Source organism: Rhipicephalus microplus, chromosome 4, assembly GCF_043290135.1.
Source record: "Rhipicephalus microplus isolate Deutch F79 chromosome 4, USDA_Rmic, whole genome shotgun sequence".
Taxonomy (NCBI): domain Eukaryota; kingdom Metazoa; phylum Arthropoda; class Arachnida; order Ixodida; family Ixodidae; genus Rhipicephalus; species Rhipicephalus microplus.
This window is the reverse complement of record NC_134703.1, coordinates 56,297,538-56,319,447: the sequence shown is the minus strand read 5'-3', so window position 1 is coordinate 56,319,447 and position 21,910 is coordinate 56,297,538. Positions and strand designations below refer to the sequence as shown.

The following is a 21,910-nucleotide window of genomic DNA, read 5'->3' as shown; positions in this document are numbered from 1 at the left end:
TGTCTCCTCAGTGAAAGGTTTGCAAGAGATTTGGTCATCAAGCCTCTTCTGCCCTTGTCTTAATTTCATGCAGTTGCTTTCGTGGTCTGCGGTTTGCCATACAGCGCCAAGTGCAATTACAAGTGATAGTTCATTGACGCGGTACGTAGAAGACATGGGCTAAAATTCGGCGAAAGTTGAAAAAACATTGGTTAATTTTAAAAACGAAGACGTGTACAGACACCAAATATCCACCCTCTGCGCCCTTATATCACACTGGTTTACTCCCTATATACTCGAAGTTGCTGCCCAACCGAGAGTGTACAGCGGAGACGTGGTGCTCGGGTACGGCCTTAGAGGCACCTTCTGAATTTAAGGAAAACAAACAACACACGCGAAATGCAGCAGCAAGGGGAGAGAAAAGGGTGCCCACGGAGCTGGTGACACCACGCCTCACATTTACGAGCGAAGATGAAAGCCTAATTGGAGGTGCCTGACGTAAGGGTGGGTGCTCGTCGTCGACTCCCTTGCCCTCTCACCCTCGGGCAGCGTCTTGCCGGACGCACTGCCTGTGCTCGCGTGGCTCATACGTGTGTGTGCCTTTGCTGTCCGTGGATATCGGAACGAGTATAAACACAGCGAGAGGAAAGGGAGGGTGGGCGATTTGGGATTCGCGCTCTAAGCATAGCCTCGCCACGTTTGATTCCGCGTGGCGTCCTCGGGCTATACCCTCGGCTTGCTCTCATGACGGTTCTTTATCATGTGGCCCAAGTTCCATTCCGCCGTCGTGTACGGCGAAATTCACCCTGCGCCCCCCTCTGCAATTATATGCGCGCGGCTGAGCCAGATAAAGAAGAAAAAAGGAAAAGAAAAGCGAACGCGTGCGCGTTGCACTGCCATAGTATAACCGGTCGCGTTCTTCGGCTCCTGCGGAGCGCGGCTGCGTTCTTGGCTTGGCTAAGAAAGAGAGATGTGATAATCGCAGCGCCCTTGTCGCCGCGGGTAAACCGTACGTGCACGAGAACGGGTCGTATTGTATCGATAAAAGTGGAGGTGTGCGTGGTCATGCGCTTCGAATTGCTCGTCACTATTGGTTTAGAGTGGTGCATCGTCACTCAAAAGGTATCAGTAACCGGCATGCGCTTAACAATCGCGGATCGCATATTTCGCCGCTATAAAGACGGAGCCGTTTCCTAATGACGCAAGTTCCTTAGGGTCGATCATTACAGGTCAATGACCGGAGGCTAGAATGAATTTGCTTCCACCGTCGCGAGTATTTCTTTGTAATCTTCAGATATTGTCACACCCGTGCCTCGCTTTTATTCCTCCTCCAGTGCAGAATTGGTGGCCGTTGGACTAGCCAGAAGAGAGGAGGTTATTGAAGGGGGGTTCGAATTTCCCTCCCCCAAATTTTTGCACGCACTATGTGTGCACACACATGCGCCCACATGCAAACTCTCGCACGAGCACGCATACTGATACTCCCCCGAAAAATGTTTATGGATGTGTCCTTCTAGCAGACAAAAAAAAAAAAAACGCGCTTGAATTGACATTATGCCTGAACTTTAGCCAGGATGACGACGCCGTCGTTCAATCACTGCACTTAGATGGCAGGTTGGTAGGCTATAGCACAGGATATCCCGATACGTTACTAGAAAATAACTCTATAGAGTTGGTTCAAGCAGTTTGTCGATCTCTTAAGATTTGCGATCACTTCGAATACTGAACGTGATAAACAATTCAAAAATCAAGCTTTGCGTAATAACTTCGGAAGTTGTCAAGTGTAATGAAACTATGAAATAGTCGAATCCTTAATACTAGAACACTACCCAACGACAGCGACGGTAAGAACAATGTGAACGGAACAATGAACGCCAGCAGAGCGCCGATTCAGGATCAAGCTACATTAAAGGACATATCCAAGCTGTCTGTCTTTGCGACACTCTCTGTTGGAGGTGACGCTATTCGCTATATAAGAAGACGTGATTAAGAAAGTGGAGAAAGCTCGAGTCACTTTACCTGCGAGGAGCTGCCCTTGTGATGCACTCTACTGTGCGGTATATGCGCTTGAATCCAGCAACAAAGGACAACTGCCAGCAAGACTTTGATTTTGGGCTATTTGGTGGATGCTTAGCGAGGGCACAAGGCGCAGAGAGGCGATGACGAAGGAGACATGTCCAGTGTAGCGTGCCTCCTTTCTCCTCGTCTTTTCTCGCTGTGGTCCCTCGTTAAGACAACTGTTAACTACCTCCCTTGGTTGCTTTGTTATGCCGATGCAAAACTTACCCAGCAAGGCCAAGTGAGTAACAAATGACACGGTAAACAACACAAGTGGAGGGGGCGCGCTGCACCAGAAACGGAACACATACAATAAGCTTCTGCACCGACAGCAATGAGCGTAATGGACTAAAGGCGAGCAGATGTCGCACGCTTCAGTTGCTTGCTTGTAAAGCAGTGCGCGGAGACAAGGCACAAAAGTAACGAAAAGACGGGACAACCGCTGGCGTCTATTTCTTTTCGTGCCTTAAATGCGTGCGCTGGCTGCTTCAGAAGTCAATGTGTATTAACTATCACCGACTCGCCCAGCTTTCAACGTTACTGAGCTTCAGTTGGCGTTTGCGTTCCCGTGCTAAAAGGGAGGCTAACATCGATACCCGTATGTCACAATGTTACATTTGGGGAGGTTAATCGGACTGGGCCACTCATTTCATTTATTCCTTCATTTTCGTAGGTATGCGCGCTTTATGGAATCAGCTTGGAAATTCGTGTTCCGCAACAGTGCATAGCACGCGACGAAGAAAACGAGTGTCCTTGCGTAAGGACGATTGATGCTAGCTACCTGCTGCGAGAACGACGACGTGTGAGAATTCGCGCGCGCGAGAGCATATACCCCTTTTTCTCATTTATAACAATGACCTTTTCGGGCCCTTATACTTATTTTTTTCTTCGTTATCCGTGTCAGCTGTAATATTTACCCAAAGAATTACTCCCGACGCCTCGACGCTCCGTGTCGTGGGAACATGTAGTTCCCATTTCGCCCGTTTCACCCCATTGTGTGTAAAAGAAAGAAAGAAAAAAGAAAGAAAAGGAAAGAAGGGATCAAGCAAGCGAGGTTACAAAGAAACAAAATGTGATTTAAAAAATGAAGGTGTGACAAGTGGGTGCCTTATGAGTGTTCCACAGGGGAAGTAGAGGGGGACACAGATTAAGTGAGTGAGAAGGAGGGAGGGCTAGCTCATGGAGGTGCGGGGAAGGTGGCGAGAAGCGTGAGGGCAAAGCGTACTCACGCCGTTCTCTCCCCTCGGCGACGAAAATGTCGTTTGCCGCACGGTCCGCGGAGCGTGACGGAAGCCCGCCTCGTTTGCGGCCGTGCAGCGCACGCTCTGATCACGCGGATACTGCGACACGCTGCATAAGCGCAACGCGCGCAACGTACAAGCATTAAGCCCCCCTCCCCTTATCGCGTGACCGTGGGACCTTTTGTTGCACACGGGCCTACAAGGCTCTCGGTCGGCCGCATTTACCGGCTCGGCTGCGTAGGAGGACCTGCTAGAGAGTGTTTCCGCCGGGAACAATAAGGGCCGGTCACGCAGGCACAGCATGCCACTCTGGCACATCTCCGTATACCCAGGACGTGCTGCGCTGGAGCACATCGCCAGCGTCCACCGCCCTTGCTCAACGCTCGTTCCTTCACTACGAGCAGATGCATTGTTTTGGCGCGAACTTGAAGGCGTACCCCTTCAGGGCCACCTGTTCTGCGCGGAGAGCCTGTCAGATAACCTTCTAGCGCGCTTCTGCGAGACGCCGATCGTCATCTGACCTTAGCCTGTTTACGGAGCTCACACGGTCAAGGAACAGAGTGGAAGTACAAAGGTGGCACGTTTGCTAAGAATGACTCTTTCCTCATCGTCTGCGGCCGATCCCGGAAATTACGTTGACCAAAGAGAGTAAATGAAAATATGTAAGCTTGAATAGTTCGCTGTACAATCTCTCGTGCATGGTACTGATGGTTTGGAAAAGGTCGAGAAAGTTGTACAAGAAATAACATTCACAACACATGTTGCTACGCAGCGATGCGCAGCGTCACGATACGAAGTGGACAGACTGACGCACAATAAATACAGGACCAGCGTTTTGAAACGTTAAGCCGATTACTTATCCGCAGAATAAAGTAGATAAGTATAGTAAGTGATTTCGACCTTTGGCAGTCAACCGAATTATACCTGCCCTTCCTAGTTTGCAAATGTTTCATTTAACTGTCGGAATGTTAAGGATGTTAAAGAGAGACAGAATGGAAACAGTTTCCACAGCGAAGCCTCAAAACCGTCCAAATATCAGGTATTTTCGACACGAAACCTGACTAAACCACTCCACCCGTATAAGTTCTGCTTCCTCCTGCACTACGGCCACTGCAAGTGAAGCGCTTGTTGGTCTCTCGCATGTCTATACAAAACTGGGTCACCAGCAAAGTGGCTGAACCGAGCAACCCCAACGGCGGCCATTGCTCGAGATCTCTGTACACTCCGCGGTGGAAACGCGACCCCTTCCACTCGTCATTGCGTCCTTGTTACGGCATCGTAAATCTCCGACAGCAGCCGTCAGACCGCGCTCGCACCAAAATGTGTCTACGCGGACAGGCAGCAGCCCAGAGAGGAAACAGCGCGCGTGTAAGTACGTGCGAATCCATTGGTCATTGAGCAAGGCTTCCCCGGGCGTCAATGCGCCACGAAGGCCACGCTTAGCGCCTCTTTCTACTGCGGGGCCACTCGCGGGTTCCTCCTTCCGAGCGCTCGTCTCTGCGCTGCCGAGCGTGACCGAGTCCTCTGCCCTCTCTGTTGTATACCGCGGTGCTGCTTCATGTGTGATCTGCATGTGTAGTGCCGTAATATTCCGCACATAAGACCGGTGTCTCCGTTGCCGGTGCGTTCTTTTTCTGTTTTGGCACGTCAAACTTTCATCATGTATCAGACTTGATATTCGAAAGTTGAAGATTTGCATGCAGAAACAAGGTAGCAACTAGTGTTTACTTGCATAAGTATGACATCTCGCGTTTCTTTCTGTTCCATCGATCCAACAATTGTGCGTAAGGGATCGTAAGAGTTGCACGAGGACGTCCTTTGTTGGCAGGCCTCATAGTGACCTTGTTGAAGGCGGGTAGTGTATATATCTATGTGGGTGCGGTCCCACCAGAAGGGAAGGCGTACATCAGCATGCGCCGTTTTAAGGTTTATCTGTATACCTGTCAGTCAAGCACAACTAAAAATGCTAAATCCTAATGACCGGAGAAGAGCCGCCTCCCCATGCGTGTCGCTGATGGCTCAATAAGCTGAATTAGTGTCGAGCTTCGTCTCTCTCTTCCCCCATCACTTCCGCTCACTTTCTGAAGTTCCATAAAGTCACATGGTCCGTTACGCGCTTGCTTAGGCAAGCGAGTTGTCTAGAGTGCATTCCGTTTCGAGCTCAGTCGATTGTATCGACTCCCCCTCCCCTCAGCTTTCTGCATCCGGCGTGGTTTTGCACGGCCTTCCGAGGTTGCTCACCTCTGACCAAGCGATGGCGTCATGTGATGATGTCACAGATATTAACCTCTGACGTCATTGGTAACGCTATCGCGTGATGATGATTTTTTGCGTCAATCGCGTTGACGCCGACGGTCACTTTACGTGTTTTAAGAGGCATAGGACTGCATCTGGTCTGTCCCTTTTCTCTACTTCGTGTTTCCGTCGTTTTTTGTTTTTTTTTTTTGCGCAGTACGTTATGGATCAGTACCAACTTGCCCATCTAGCCATTCTTCTGAAATTCATCTAAGGCTCTCTCGCCTTAATAAGGAAGCCGTGCACGCCGCGCAGCGAATAGCAAGTAGCAACGCACGAGTAGTCAGGCTCCGTCCGGTGCCATACGGAGCGTTGGTCTTTGGCATTTGCCCCGCTACGTAACGCGCATATCACTGCAGCCCGTTGCGCACCACTTTCACCTCTCTCTCTGCTCAAAGAGATCTGTAAGCGCGTACGCGATAAGTGTCGCGCTGGGAGTGCGTGCGATAGCGCGCGGTGATGGAATGGCGTTGCAAGCTCTTCGCGATACGGCGAGTGCGTCCTTGTGCGGGCCTAACGGCCAACGAGGGGTCACTGCGGCCCGAGAAGTGGGGGGGGGAGCTCAAAGATCACCTCTGACGACGCTTAACGCTGGCAGCGGCACGTTCGCCGCGCTGCGCTGGCCCCGCTCACAAAAGATCGTTAACGCGACCGTTACGAACGGCGATGTTTTTTTCCATTACGGCTGTAGGCGCATTGTAAGCGGTCGACGCGCAATCGCTGACTAATGTATTTCGCGAGGGAACACAATGACTCGAGCGACGCTGCCGTAACTGGCTTGTTTCTTTCCCTTCTGTTTCTCTTTTCACAGCGGACGTTGTAAAGGACGCTTCTATCAGCGTTTGTGGCGTACAGTAAAGCTTGTTTGTATAAGCGACTTGGTTAAGTCGACCACGGCCGGACTGGAGAGCCCGCGCACCTCTCCAGTCCGGCCGAGGTTGAACTAAGCAACACATGGTAACACGGTAACACGAAAGTAAAACAAATATTTAGGACAGGAATTGTGGGTATGTGGGAAGGAGAACATTGGACAATAATCACAATGGCAAGGTTCTATTTGATTAGTTTTTACTTCTTTCTTAAATATTCGTTTTCTGGTCGCGTTACCACGAGTTCTCCCGTCGTGGCAGCTGTCACAGGTGCAAGCTTTCTCGCGGTATACCTGTTTGGCCCCACTCACTTCTCTAAAAAATCAGGAATGCCTGATTACATCACGTAGGAACCGTATTCCTGCCGTCACCGTCGTGTTATGGTCGTGTTATACAGTCGTGGCGCAATTATATCCTCGTATTCTGAAACAAGCCTCGACTGGAATTTCTCCTTTCGCTTGACCTCAAGGTGAGCGCGGCGCCACCGCCCCGACTGAAACTGACTAAGCGTTTCCCCAAAAAATGACGCTGGCTCCCTCTCCATGGCCTCCGAGATTGCCGTGTGCCCATCTTGGAGGCAGTGATCAGTGATCACTCAAATGCAGTGAACATTTCTGCCGAGAAAGGTGGATCTGCTGTGGACATTCTCGAGTCAAGGTGCAGCGCCGAGTGAAGGGGCCTGCTTGAATACAGGGGATAGTCGCGCTTCTATATTTTGATCCTTAACGCCGCTTTTGACACATATAAGAATTTCCTACGAGCCTTACTGTCGTAAGTCAAGTTCTATTTTTTCGCCTCGTTCTCTTTACAGCTCTTATCTCATGCGCACCTAAGAAATATTTTTTTTCCTCGCATGAACATAGCCTTTAACTCACTCTATGCAACGATTCGGGCACGTGTGCCAACAAGCCGTCCGCTGTTAACTGGGTGCGCGGAGCGGGTGCCCGCTGCGTAAGAGGAAGAAATAGACAGTCTACGTGTGCCTAAGTGGTCGTCGCAGGGGTCACGGCAGCGGCACCCCATTTATCCACCTTGGCAGGGGTAGTGGCCTACGCCAAGTGCCACGCAAGCACGTACACACGAACGAAACAATGTGCCGAACGTATTGGGAGGAACAGAAAGCCTGTCTGAACGCGTGCCAACAAAACGAGAACGCGTGAGCGGACTGGCATGTTGTATATTTAGGTTGTTTAACGCGTATACGACTTGCGTGTAAAGGCCTAAGAAGAAGAATAAGTATGAAATATTTCTGATAGGGACAATGAACAAGTGTAACTTAAACACAGTCGAGTAGCGTGGCAACGTTCTGTGCGACACGAATAAATACCGACTGGGCCGTGCTCTGCTATGGCGGCCGCGCTAAGCGCATCCAACATTTCCTTCCTTTAGAAAGCCGTGTATACCCTATACTTTGGGAAAGGGATATTTTTCGGAACTTTGTTCTCCATTAAACTGAGGTCTTTTTACTTTCAAGTCTTTCATGCGAAGGACAGCTGTGCAGCTGTCTCTGAACGTGCACTCCGAACAGACGAAATAAATAAATAAATGGTATTTTCTGTGAACAACGCGTCTAAATAAAATGTAGATGTTTCAGACTGATACGCCTCTGAACGCTCCTAGAATATTTTGACGCTATTCACAGTAATATGCATTGAACTTTGGGAGAGCTGCGTACAGCTGCCCCTGAAATAGTATACGATAAATTAACCGTACTTAGCTCGTTGTGAGAAGCGGTCTCTCTCTCTCTCTCTCTGTGTGTGTGTGTGTGTGTGTGTGTGTGTGTGTGTGTGTGTGTGTGTGTGTGTGTGTGTGTGTGTGTGTGTGTGTGTGTGTGTGTGTGTGTGTGAACGATGTACAATAATACTATGTGAACTCTACCACGGAAAGGTAGTAGGCGATTGAGAGTGTTGGAAGATATATATTTATAAAGAAAAGGCGAAGACTATTAGAAGCGCCGTGCATACTGTAATTATGGGAGAGGTGCAAGCAAACTTCGGTGGAGCCCAGTAGGCTATTTCATGGCATATGTGCTCAGCGAAATGTGTCACAATTGGGAATACCAGGTGCTATTGGGAGAACGATTAAATATCCTAAACTAAAATGAATCTATAGAATAAATTGTGAACGCTTCAGAGCACAATACGAACTATACCACAGGTATTACTACTGGAGAGCCATGCATAAGCTATCCCGGTATCATGCCCTTACTGTGTGTTTATAAAAATGAAGTAATGATATAGAGTGCTAGTTACTCTACTATGGGAGAGCTCAAAGTCGCACCGCGGGCCTCACACTTAATCAGGCCCTGTTGATAAAAGTTACGCCGCCAACCTAGGGATAAAGCCTTGGGGTTGGTGGCTAGCTCCTGAGAGTGATTTTAAATGTAACTCAGGATAGCTGTTTCCATTTAGAGTACGAGGTATACTCTAACTCTGCTATGGGAGAGCACAAAGCCGTCCCGACACGTATGAACGAAGGAAAGCCAAGTGGAGATTCTAGGAGAAACGAACGGGTGATACTCTCGAGCACCCTGACCACTATAGCAGTGATTAACAGAATAACCCGAATCGATTTTCTAGCTTTACATTACTGCGTCTTTGCTTGAACCGTCCTTCGTAACTACTCTAGGAATCACCTCAGCTTTTCTCGGGATTTCTTAACGTCTGTAGCACCATGGAAGGAGAAATATAAAGTTATAGCGGACTTCTCGTAAAACAGTATCCGTATTTTAATCTACGGTTCGTGTTGCACGCAGCCAGAAGGCGAGAAGAAACAACTGAGGACCACTGCAATGGCCATTTACTTTGAATGCGAGAAGAATTTTCAAGGATGCGGACGAGTGTTTTAGCTGGTCCCGTGGACTGTTACCGCGTCCGAAGAAAGAACAGACAACAGTCGACGTATCGGCGTTGCGTGCCTGCCTAACCCACATTCGCAACTGCGGCCGCGCTTCCTGCCACTTCTTTCTATAAAGCGAGAGTCGGCCGGCGGCCGAGGCCTTGACTCGCCGAGGCCAAGTACGAAGGGGAGGCGCTGCCATAGCTCACCGCGGCCCTGCCTGCCGCATGAGCACGAGATTTGCATGACATTAGCATGCGGCTTGGACAGTCTCGGCCGCGCCGGGCTATCTCTATAGAGCAATCTCTCGCGACGCGCTGCTGCGCTGGCGTCTTCCTCTCGAGGTTGCACCTTGGCTGCTTGTGTTTGTTTCTTTCTGCGTTTCTTGTAACACGCGCCGGCTACACACACGCTGCCAGCGAGGACCCTGCCTGGCCGACCGGCTGCCGCCGTCCCGGAAGCCGTTCGCGGCTCGGGACGTCCGACGTTGTTCCCTCGTCAGTCGGCCGCTGTTGTCGCGTACGTAAATTTATGGCTTCGCCGACCGCAAGAGGGCATCGTGCCGCCACGGTCTTCTTCCCTCTGCGCTTCTTTACAAGTCTTGATTGCATGCGCGGGAGTGCGCGGACACACATGTATAAATTGCGGACAAAGTTGCGCTCGGCCCGACCTGCTTGTGCGGTGCGGGAGCTGTGGAAGGAGTGTGCGACGCTGCCTATAAAGTGCAACGCACTTTTTGCATCTACAAGTGGGCGGAGAACTTGGCGTTGCCGCATCATTTAGCTGTCCGTCTCGATTAGTTAGATGTGTGATGGCGACTTGGGCCTGTTGGTTGCACAAATATTTGTAACGCCGGCGCGAAAGAAGACAGTAGCGCTCGCATATGTCGTCTCTTGTCATCTTTTGGGTCCGTTTTTCTTGCGGTATAGGAATCGTACTTGATTAGGGGACTCGGAGATGACGGTGCGGTCTGTGCTGAACCATAAACAGAGCCACGCTTGTGGATGCCGAGTCGCTGGTAATTTTAATCGCGCCCATGCATATCGCATTCAGGCTATACGATTAGTTGGTGGATATGAAGAGTCGGCGCACTTCCGGACGGCCGGGGTCGTGACGCTTGTCGCTATGACGCTGTGAATGCCTGTCGAGGACTTGAGTTCGTTAAGCGGGCAAATCTTCGCTTTTAGTGAAGCGAGCAATTACCGTTCTTAATCTTCGTTCTGTGATTATATAGACGCGGTAGCTTACGACGAGCGCGTAAATGCCCATTTCCTTAACGCTCGACTAATCCTATTGTTTGTTACGAAGCGTTTTCTTTTGAACGTTAATTGCCCCCCCCCCCCCCCCCTTTTTTTTTTTTTGCTTTCGCGCCGTAAGTGAACGACCTAGCCGCGCGACAATCGGTGCCACATTTGCATGAGTTCTGCGCGTATTCGAAAGGCGCAGGTCAAACTGTGAATTTTTGTCGTGATCAGCATATAGCGTGTTTATGCGGAACTGATAAGACTTGCTTGGCTAGCTCCAGCGCAGTGATTACGAGGAACGCAGCTTTGTGAGCCGCGGTGAAAGACTTCGCAAACAATGAATGGTCACGAGCTTTGTTTTTTTGCTGTGCATGCAGGGAGTGATGGGAGCAGGCGGCCTTATCTAAGCTCAACGCAGTTTTCTTTTTCTCTATTTAGTGGTACACTTGGAATACGCGGGCTATTGCGCCATTTCGTTGCTTTAGTTTATCTGAGAAAGCAGTGTACTCAAATTTCTGAGGCGACAAGGCTCCTTCGTGAGGCGCGCTCGAGCAGTGGCCAACTCTATTGACCCACTATATGCAATATGCCGCAACTGTCTGGTAAATTTTCTGAAATAAAAACGTCCGCAGCTATCTTCCGCATATTTCGCGTGCTCGGTGCATGCGGATTTTAGCGCTGTGCGCGTTTTCCGCAATCTCGCCTCTTGTGCGCATTCCTTACGGGTTGCCTGTAATGACGTGGATGTTCTTACGGCGAAGCCTCAGAAATGGGTACAGGTCGGAGCCTCCTCGCGTAGGCAGATTGAGAGTCGCGGCCAAGACGGAAGCGTTCGGAACGCTCCGCAGTCGCGATTCGCGCGCGCGTACGCGGGGCCATAGCCAGCCGTTCGGGAAACGCGCGCTGCTTCCAGTCGAGGCGAGGTGGCGCTAATGCGTTCTGCTTTTCGTTTTCGGAGCTTCTTTCTGTGTACGCGTGCGTGTGATCAACTGGCGCGGGACAATTAAGGTCAGCCTGCCGCCACTGTCCCGCGCAGCAGACGCTATTGCCCCTCGCGTTGTTGGCGGCCGCGCGCGCCTGCCTTCTAATTGGGGTCCGCGCGGCGCCTAATGGAGAGAAAGTACGCTGCCCCTCCACGTCGACGTAATGGAAAGGTAAAAAAAGGGGGACAACAATGTCTATTGCCACCAGACCGGAGAGACGAAAGTTGGAAAGGGGCCAACGCTTCAGTGACGGTGATGCTTCCGGGTCTGGGACGACGACGGCTGCGGCGATGTCCGGGGTACGTAGAACTGGCAGACCTTTTTTTTTATTTCTTTCTTAGTTCGTAGGTTATTCCAACAGTCATATGCTTGCGCTGTGCTCTCCTATCACCGAAACGGCAGACGAGATTTTCCTGCCCCACACTACTCCCGCACCCCTAAACAGAGTTCAGTTTGGCGCCAGCTCGAGACAAAAGCATTGATTTCTCCTATTTTGCTCCGCTCGTCACCAACTACATTGCACCACCCGCGGGACACCCCAGGCTGATATTTTCCACTGCTTGTGGAGCTGCCCAAATCCATATCCCCAAATCTTCCCTTTCCTCGTGGGAAGCCCCTCTTAGAGCCACTGGCTCTGACGACCAGTTGTGACTGGTGGGCCGGGCCTGCCTAGAGATGTCGGCCAAAAGGCTCCCGGAGGTTTAGGGGCCAAGCCAAATTTACCAGGATCTTTTTTTCAACTAAACTTGTATCCATCCATCCATCTATCTGTTTGGGCGGGGTAGGGGGGGGGGGCAATGTTTTACCGAACCCCTCACCCATCCTTCGGTTGAGTCTGATTGCCATGGAAGCAGAAATACTAAAGCGACGAAGTGTTGTTCACGACGGCTCCTGCTTGCTGGTGTACTTATGTAATTCTTAAATGAAAAGAAGATAAAAGTGAGCCCCGTAACTGTTTCTCAGGCGGAGGACACGTCAACAGTAGCTTACGAGGGATGATGGTAAGGAGGGATTAAAAGGATAGGATTAAAAGGTATAGAAATAGAAAGGGGAGGAGGAGAGAGCTACATCCAGAACTAAGGATCGGGAAAATAAGAAATATGGACACGGTCGCAGAAGTCCGAGGACGAGGCACCACTCAGCGAGAGCTCTTGTCGGCGTCAGGAGATGGCGTAGGGGGAGCCCAGTCGGCCAGAGCTGCGCTGTCGTCGGAGATCGCGGGGGCACAACCCGGTCGGTCGGCACGAAATCCAGCGAGCGAGTAAAATGTATGCTACATACGTGATTCAGAGGTTTCATCATCGTGCAGTGCACCTCACAGAGACGTCAAGATGCAACTACGCCAACTATCCTTGCTCTCCTGCTTTCCTGGTGCAAAAGCGTAAGCAAACAGCTGTTGGAATGCATCATCCCAGGAGGCGTGAGGAATGGGGGGGAGGGGTCGCTACTATCTCCAAAAACATGCATGGCTGTACCCGTGGACTTCGAATACCGACGGGACATTTCCGACTGAGAAATGGTATTCGGTAGGCTTGTCGACCCCTCAGAAGTATAGGGGGGAGGGGAGGCACTCCACCCTCCGCCCTTTTGCGTGCGCCTTTGCCGTGAAGTCCGTGCGCTTGCGCTCCGACGAAGTATACCCGCCGCTTTGGCGTAGAAAAAAAGCGGTCGCACCTTGCTTTGAAGGTAAGCGGCGCTTGACAACCGAATCGGCGCAAGGTCCGGCTTGAACTCTCGGAGCAGGCCATTCGCGATAACGCAAGGTGGAGAACAATGGGACGTGACCCTAAAGTGCGGCGCTGGACTCGCGGCTTTGTATATTCCGAGTGTGGAAAACAAGAAAACCTTCGATTGAAGTTTTTCCTGCTCGATAATGATTACGTGCAGTCGTTTCTGCCAGCATGAATATTGCGCTCTCTTGTATTACAGTATACACCGTGTATGGCTTTTGCGCAAGAAACGTGGTTACTTAAGTGGCACTTGTTTGATTATAGTCCTCCAGTGAGACAATCGTCGAGCATTGTAGGACGTTCGGTCAGCGTCGCTAGCGGCATGCCACCCTTTGTAAAAACGCTCAGTGATTCGCAGTTACATCTCGACGCTGTGTCTATTCAAGTGAAGTTAAAAACCAATAAAAAACGCGCCTGAATTCTTATAGATCTCTTGGTGAAGGCACTGGTCGAGTTGACGTGAACTGTCAGCGTAAGGCGTGGCAGGAGGTCACTGCCAATCCACGTATACCTTCCGAGAAATTAGCAAGCACGCATTTTACGTTGGACAGTTTTGCGAACAGCTTCATACAATTAATTCGCAACTTTTATGGCGCTCGAGGCGCAAATGCATGTGATTCTCGCAGACATGCCAAAGAATAGAGCAAGAGAGAGCTATAGTTATTCAACGGCAGAGAATTTAGCCGGCGTCTCTATATATCGCTGACTGTCTACTATACATGGGGAAGGGTATTGGGGACTGAAATACAGAGAGAGAGAGAGAGAGAGAGAGAGAGAGAGAGAGAGAAAGATCATTAAATGTCAAAAAGGAAAAAAAAAAAAACAGACGGGCAGTTTTTTGTCTCTTGGGCGGGGACGTGTGCTGCCAGAATGGCTTATTACAAGTTTTCAAGGTGCCACTACAGTTTGTTGAGCTGACCGATATTGTCTAAATACGCGAATAAAAGTTTCATCGCATGCCTCTGTTGCGTGAAGCAGCTTAAAGGGCCCACGACACAATCAACTGATCAAGTTCTTTGGGTTAACAGATGCATGCTGTGTTCATATAGAGCGCACGCTCATTGGCATAAGCTCGGCATTCAAATAAAATACGTTGTACATATGTACAACATAATTTATTATAGTCTCGATGGAGCGCAGTTATGGCAGTGTGAACTTTCTGCTTGTCCGAACTCCATAAGCACTGTTCAGTGCACTGTCTACCACCGTCGCCAAAGAAAATAGAGCATGAGTAAATTACGTATATGCAGAGGAAAGCGACTCAAAGCAGGGAAAAAAATATACATTGTGTTGCGGACGACGTGGTCGTTTAGTTGAAACTGATGAAAGTGCAAGCAGTGTGCAGACTTTTTACGCCGCTCCAGGCTAGGCCTTGATATATATATATGCTGTCTGTCCTTTGCTATAGTGACTGCAAACCCCATTCGCGACCAATATCGCGGGCGTTTCAAGGGCGAGTATCGTATTTCCGCCTTTGGCACGTTCCGTAACTAATCACTTACACGCCCGTCTGTCCTTTGGGTGTGCTATTATTGGGTCTTATCGCTGTACAACTCATGTGCAACGAACTGTTACGACTGCATTCGGCAGCGTGGAACATATGAATTGCGGCTAGACCTTTTTTCTTCTTTTTTTCATATTGGTTTAATGAGATGCATGTGCGAAGAAACAGTGCTGAATTACGACGGCGAACCCCATCCTGCTGTCAGAACAATCACCTTCGACGTGCCTAACGGGTTCAGCTACCGGAAAATTGCTTTGGCTTTACATGTCGCGCTCGTACCGTTACCGAACTTCACGAGCTAAACATGGTCGATCCAAGGTTGCTACTTTCTGTTCTAGCTCTCGCATTTGCCGCTTATAAGAAAAATAATTAGTGAGAAGTGCGTCATTGTGCCAGGTTTTCCCTCGACGCGTATGAAGCCCGAGTGTTAATTATTTTCGAGGCAAACCATTACGTGTAAAAGTTCGGCACTTACGGCGCGATTATAGCAAAAAAGGAAACGCTAGCGAAGCACGTTATGTGAGTAATTAATCGGCAGCTACAACTCAACCATGCAGGCAGTCCAGTCAATGCTTCGCGTGCAAGTCTCATAATTCGTGTTGGCCTTGTTGGTCATAACGGCTCCGTTTTCCTTGGACAGTGTGCACAATTATCCAGGCACTGTCACAATTCAAAGTTGTCCCTCACTCATACAGCTTTGTTCGGGCCGTTGCTGCAATCGTTGTACGCAGATGAAACTCTGAGTAGCGATTTGCATGCTGGTTGAATCGCTAACAGGCGCTGCACACCTGTGGTCACATACGGTGCACCGCTGGTTTAGTATAACGTGTACTGGAAGGCTGCCAGCGTTCCTGGCAAATAAGCTATGTAGGCGCTACGTGCGGGCAATAATAATGCCGTCAGATCGGTATACAAAGAAATATTTTACTTAAATAAGTGCCCTATATATGGCTATCTGTTAGCACATCTGGTCCTTCTGGCTCAAGAACCTATCGCAGACCGCGGGGCTACCCTTTTCTTTTCTCTTGTGAGCACGTGTTCATTATACGATGAATTCGCGGAAATCACAATAATCGATGGGTAAAGATAAATGATATCGATTCAGCAATTAAACGACAAGGTCGATTTTTTTTTTTTTCGCGGAGAAACTGCCGCGTGTGCGAAACGCCAAGTGCTCATGTCATACACCGGCAACAGTATCCAGCTGAAACCGAACTGTAGCCAACCATTAGCCAATATGTTAGACAATACTTAATTACTATAAACAAGTGATAGCTAACGTTGATATTGTGCTGGTATCAATACAGGGCTTTACTGGTTGTTTACTTTGAACGTGGTTTCCTTTGAACGTGGTTTTCTTTGAACGTTTATGAATCTTCTAGTTCACATTACCGCTTGATTATAACATTGTACGATAGTACGGTACACTGTGGTGCACTATAGTACTTTTTTCTTCCACTTTTAGTCCCGTGTACGGTGAGCGTTCAGTCGAGCTCAAAAAAAAACCTCTACTGAAACCCCTGCTCGCAATCCGCCCTACAATGTGTCGCATTTAGAGGAGTGTACAAACGGATGGGTTTCGGTGCCTCCATATAGGGATTTATCCTCGCTGTTTTGTTGTAATTTTAACAACTGAATGAACAGCGCTACGACAGACGCATACGTATGAAAACTGTTGGGTTGGTGTGTTCTACGTTTCATGACTATACTATAGTTCACGTCGCGGTTCGCAGAATGAGGAAAACACTCGTTCAACAGTCATGGACGGCGGCGCCCGTGTGGCTTACGTGAAATCGTCTATACAGTCGCGGAATGGGCGGCGCACGCTTTTCTTTTTGAGCGCTGGAAGGCGTCCGACCGAGCCAACTTCGTCGATGCGTCTTTAGCGGTGGAGGCGGCGACGTCGTTTACATTAGCATTCGACGGCTTCGCAGCTGCAATCGACGAAGTGGGACGGGATGAATAGCGGCGGCTTGCAGCGCGCTTCGCCGACGATTCCCGGAAACGACGCGCGTGTTCTGGTTCGCATGCGACGTGCCATGCACATCTCGAAGAGAAACATCACAATGATTCATTTGCCAGCATCGAAAGAACGTTTGGTCTCACCGACGCAGGACAAGGCCGAATTCACAGAGTCAATTCTGTTCGCCAGTGGTGATCTTCGTCATTGGTTGAACCGCTTCGCTAGATAGATGCTCAGCATGAGAATCGGCTAAAGTTTTATTTGAACAAAAGTTATAGTTTAAGGGGAGTTTTTTTGTTCTTTTTTACTGTGAAGACGTCTTAGTCCGCCTCGTGCTGGCGTCACGCCGGTCACGTGATCAGAGGGGGGAGTGAATAAATAAGACGAAATGGAGATGATGATGCGAAACATTGACGGCGATACTCTAAATGACATTAGACTATCTTAAGCTACTCCCACATGCAATACAGACACGTTTCATAGCGTTTTAACTTCAGCAAGCTTTCAATTCAAAAAGTAGCCATCGAATGCTGTGAAAGCAGGACACACTATAACTCGCTAGCTGGCATACTCAAGATACCACAGTCAGCACGTGAAAATCAAAAGAGCGCTAGAAACTCGTGCGTATTGGACGTGTATTGGACAGTACACGACTTCGTGCCGCACCATAACTGAAAAACATTGCAATTTTTACAATGTTAAGTTGCTTTGATTACTCTATAATGGTGCGTTCATTTACACTGCACCATGCCGTGCTGTCCGAGTAGGTGAACTTCGGACAGAAAACTGCCTTTTACAGCGCGACGCTCCGGCATTCTACTCTGTGTCATCGTCGTCGTCGTCGTCGTCGTAGTAGTAGTAGTAGTAGTAGTAGTAGTAGTAGTAGTAGTAGTAGGTGTCACGCAGGTCAAGTGACGAGATGGGGAGTGAGTAAAGAAACGATTGAAGTGATTATGATGCTTAATGAAGAAGGGCGAGGAACTGGCTTTTGTGTGTGTGTGTGTGTGTGCGTTTCTTCTCTACTGGTGACTGAATGCGTCCTGTAGCCTTCGTCCCGCTGCACAGCACCGATGGGTCCAGGTGTAGCAGCCAGCCATCTGTGGAGCGTGAGCGAGTAGGGGGAAAGCCGCGCTGGGCGGGGGTGGGAGAATATGCGTACTCGTCACAAAGACCGTGGGGTAGACCAGCGGCGGCGCCTGAAGAGGCAGCACACAGGCCAGCTGGTCCTTTCAGCCGACGTCGTGAAGACTGACTGCCTCGCTTCAGAGCACCGGTAGAGGCACGAAACCGCTTTCGCGGAAAGAGTGGCGTGATCGCCCCGCGCAGGTTCCCCTCCTCTCTCTGCTTTCTTTTCTTGCATGCATTACCGCTCGGCTGGGCGTCTCCACGGTCGGCACACACGGCATCGTCGTGGCGGCTGCGGGCGAAAGTCCTTGCTCGTGCCTTGCCGGACTTTTATTGGCGACCGGCTGATCGTGCGGACTGTGCTGTGCGTTCCCCGAAGCCCAGTATAGCGTGTGTTTCACAGTGTTGCACCACGATATTCCTCGGTATTGCAACTTTTGCCGGGATTGCTTTCGGGCTTTAAAGATGCGTTCACACGGCGGACCAAATCGCGGTACGAGCCCGCGGATTGTTACGGAGTGATCAGAATCACGTGACATTCGTCCGTGGTCACGTTGGTCGTGGGGATAGAGTCTTATGGGCGTGTTTCCTGCTAAAAGCTACTAGAAGGAACCCTTGGCTGTATTGTTGTCTCCTGGTGCTAGCAAGTATGGCTGGAAATAGCAAGGATACTGTGTAAAGTTCGTTCTTGTGGCTTCAATTATTGAAAGCAAAATACTGGTTCGTGAGAGCAATGATCTGAAGGGGATCTAGGCTTGCAGCGTTTGCAAATCCGCGCGGAAACTTGCACAGAAAAAGAAAGCCTAGTAAATAGCTTAGATGGGACGACTGAAGCCAATGGAACGGAGATCGAACCAATTATGTACAGTGAAAGATCGCAACACCAGATGTTCTCTGTGGTAGAACGTGCGGTTAGAGTACGTCAGGTAGGTCTCGAAGTGCGCCATCATTTTTTTTTTTTGCCATCCCTTAATCACCATGCAGTCACGTTTACCACCATCGCGTCTTCTTGGCAAGAAGCCGCCGCACAAGCTTGTTTGCAAGCACCCACAATTTGATTGATCATCATATACCTACATTGCGGTGAAGCCAAAGGTCTCACGCACTAGCTGCCACAACCGATATGTTTGGATTGCTACGAAAATCAAATCTTGGCACCGTGTGCAGCCGACGCTTTGCCAACTTCGGCACGCGACCTGAGTAGGCAAACGCCGCGAAAACGCAGGCACAGCTTCGATATCGAAATGTCGCACCTATTTGTGCCAAATGATCGGGGCTGGCCGCAGATTTCGGCGCACAGTGCTTAATTATCCGACGAATTCAGACGCGAACAAAAACGCCGTACGCCAAATATTTGCACGTTCTAGCCGTTGAAGTCGCGGCGTTCTTCGTGTCTTTTTGGACTCTGCGCCGTCATTGGATAAGATTAGGACAACGCGATCACATGACCTCACCGGCCAAGCCAATGACGCTCGTGGAGCGCAAGGGAGTTTGCCGCCTCGCGTTCTGACAGGCTCGTGATAAAACGCGGTGGTCCTGTCGTCGTGGCGTCATCCCTGGACGCAACAGATGTAAACAAACAAGGCACACCGCACATGCTTGATGACGGCGATGAGTTACATACTATACGGAAGTTGGAACGAATATTCACTTCGCTTGAAAGTTGTAAAAACTTGCAGTACGGGCCGTGACTTGGCTGGGTACTGCTCGAGTTCGAAGAGAACGCACACGCTCAGATACCTTATATCTGATGTTAGTAACTGGGCTTCATCGTTTTAATAGAATGTGAAGGAGGAACAGTTTATGAATTGTTTTCAATGATAGCAAGTTACCAGTCACCGCAAGCATCCGGGTTTCGAGTGCGCCTTTCGTAATGTTGCTATATCCCTCTACTCTTACAGTTAGGATCTGGGACGAGGAATGCAGGCAGAGAAATGAAACGTTTTGATAGTCCGTATCTGTTCAACTGCGTAGCATGCTAGGTTGGAGTCTTCCAGCTCCTGTGTCCGCAAGCCGGAGGGGTCAGGAGTCTGGCGTTATAATATCTCAAGTAGTAAAAAAGTAGCCTTTCTGTCTCGAATAAAGATTGTGCCTATCGCTTTTTTGAGCTTTGCGTAGTGATGCTTGACAGTGGCACCGGCAGTGGCCACATTTAGTTGGCAGCTGTCCGGGACGGTGACAGCAGCTGCGCAAGATCCGGGCCAAGACGTGCGCCCGCGAGTGGCAAGACGATGCCGGGCGGGTCGGTGCCCCCCGCTGTTCCCGGGGCGCCGCGTCCACCACCACCACCACGTGAGGGAGGCGAACGAACGACGACCGCCCGTCTCCACCCGAAACACGCCTTCGCATCTTGCTCGCAAACGAAGTAAGAAGGGCGTGATTGCTTTCTTACCTTTTCCGGGGTGCCGCGCACACAATCCTCTCCTTAGAGCACGCCGGCGCTTGACGACCGATGCGGGCTTTGCAGCCCCCTCAAGTCACAATCAAAAAAAGCACCAGCACCGAGCAACAAACACGGGGCCAGAAGCACCCGCGAATCCAGGAAATCACGTTGAATCAAGAAAAAAAAAAAACGGGATATAAATCTCAAGAGCACAGTGGGTTTCACAAGACCGCTGACAGCGTTCCAGCCGCGGGACGGAGGAGGTGTGGGTAATCCAGCCGATCACTCTCTGGAGTATCTGCGCGGTGTGGCCGCTTTTGGGAAGCACACGTTGGTGCCAGCAGGAAAAAATGCCTCCGCCGCGAGTAGCGGACGACTGCGCGTGCAGCACAATCAGCTCGTTCGCCGCGACAGCAGCCGCCGGTTTGCAGGCCGTGTGGAGCGCGCAAGTTTGCAGCGGGCGGCCACCGGTGAGGAGAGGAAGAATACAGTCTGGTGGAGAGAGAGAACCCTCCCTTCTTGCTCGGCTTCGTCCTCCTGGAAGTTGGTACTCCTGAGGGGACGAAGCCCTGATCCCCTCTGCTATCTAGCCTGGCGGGGAAGAAACCGGCTGGCTTCTCCTCCTCGGCATCCTTCCTCCTTCGCGCACTCTCCCTCGTATCGCCTCGGCAGGGCCCCCGTTCTTCATCTTCTTCTTCAGGCCAGCAGGCGCTCCTCGGCTTCCCTTACCGCTCTTCTCTCTCCACATGCTCGTCTCTCCCTCCGAACGCTGCCTTCCCCTCATTTCTTTTCTCCTCTCTATCTTTCTGCAGTTTGTGCTCGCCTAGTGTGGATCATGCGGAACAACGCCCGACTTTTCAACCTTGAGCGGCCTGGGTTGCATCCTCTTTTTTTTTTTTTCTTGTTTCTGCTGCTCCCTCCATAGAAAAAGCACGCCCTACCGCTTCATTTTACCCGCTATCCGTGCTTCGCGCGCGTTCGGGACCCCCCTTCCCCCTCTCTCTATTGTTTCATATCCTTTATTTAGTTCTTTGCCTTAGAGATTCGCGCGTTTCTTGCGATGCTCAATTTCCGTTGCATCGCGCGCAGCCCCTTCGGGTCGCTGATCATGCACTTCCCCCTTCTTGATGGAGACGCTCTCCTCAACGTCTTCTGCAGTATTGCTGCGATAGTAACGTTTTTTCCTGCTTTCTCGAGAATATGTTGTGAGTGCAACTGAGTCGCAGTATTTTTCGGTTTCTTTGCCTAAATTGGTCTCGTATACTCCTTGCTTCCTTGGCACGTGCCCCGCCGCGATGGTATAGTGGCTAAGTCACTCGGTTGCTGACCCGCAGGTCGTGGTATCGAATCCCGGCTGCTGCGGCTGCATTTTTGGTGGAGGCGAAAATGCTGTAGGCCCGTGGGCTCAGATTTTGGTGCACGTTAAAGGGACCCTTATATGGTTTCGATTGTTTACAAACACACACCTGCGATACAGTAGTGGTGCAGGCTCTTCTCACAATCTGTTTACAAACACATTGGGCTGGTAGACAAAGTCTCAAGGGTAATTTAGAGACCGATTTTAGCGCTCTGCGTAAACTGTGTAATTTATTACAACGCTTTAAAGCTGCGAAATGCTCCAGATCGATGCAGATTGCTGCGACTCGGCCAAACGCGTTTTCAACCGCCCACACACAGTGGGGCAAAGCGACCCGCTTT

The 21,910-nt window shown here is 50.2% G+C and overlaps 2 protein-coding genes across 4 annotated transcripts in view; one reads left to right on the top strand and one right to left on the bottom strand.

Moving 5' to 3' along the window:
* Window positions 1-21,128, bottom strand: part of LOC119171991 (semaphorin-5A-like) — a 169,709-nt gene extending 148,581 nt beyond the window's left edge. The window contains exon 1 of one of the 2 annotated variants that reach the window (XM_075892792.1): window positions 20,222-21,128. The gene's annotated coding sequence lies outside the window, so the exon portion shown is untranslated. The remainder of the gene's footprint in view (window positions 1-20,221) is intronic. The other variant, XM_037422922.2, reaches the window with a different exon arrangement.
* LOC142814278 (uncharacterized) overlaps window positions 1-21,910 on the top strand; it is a 292,392-nt gene that overhangs the window by 112,672 nt on the left and 157,810 nt on the right. Inside the window, exon 1 of one of the 2 annotated variants that reach the window (XM_075892794.1) lies at window positions 11,151-11,806. The exons of the other annotated variant lie outside the window; for it this stretch is intronic. Coding sequence (XP_075748909.1) covers window positions 11,699-11,806 — 108 coding nt within the window. The 5' untranslated portion in view covers window positions 11,151-11,698. Of the gene's footprint in view, window positions 1-11,150; window positions 11,807-21,910 lie in introns of those variants that run through there. 2 annotated transcript variants of the gene reach the window in all.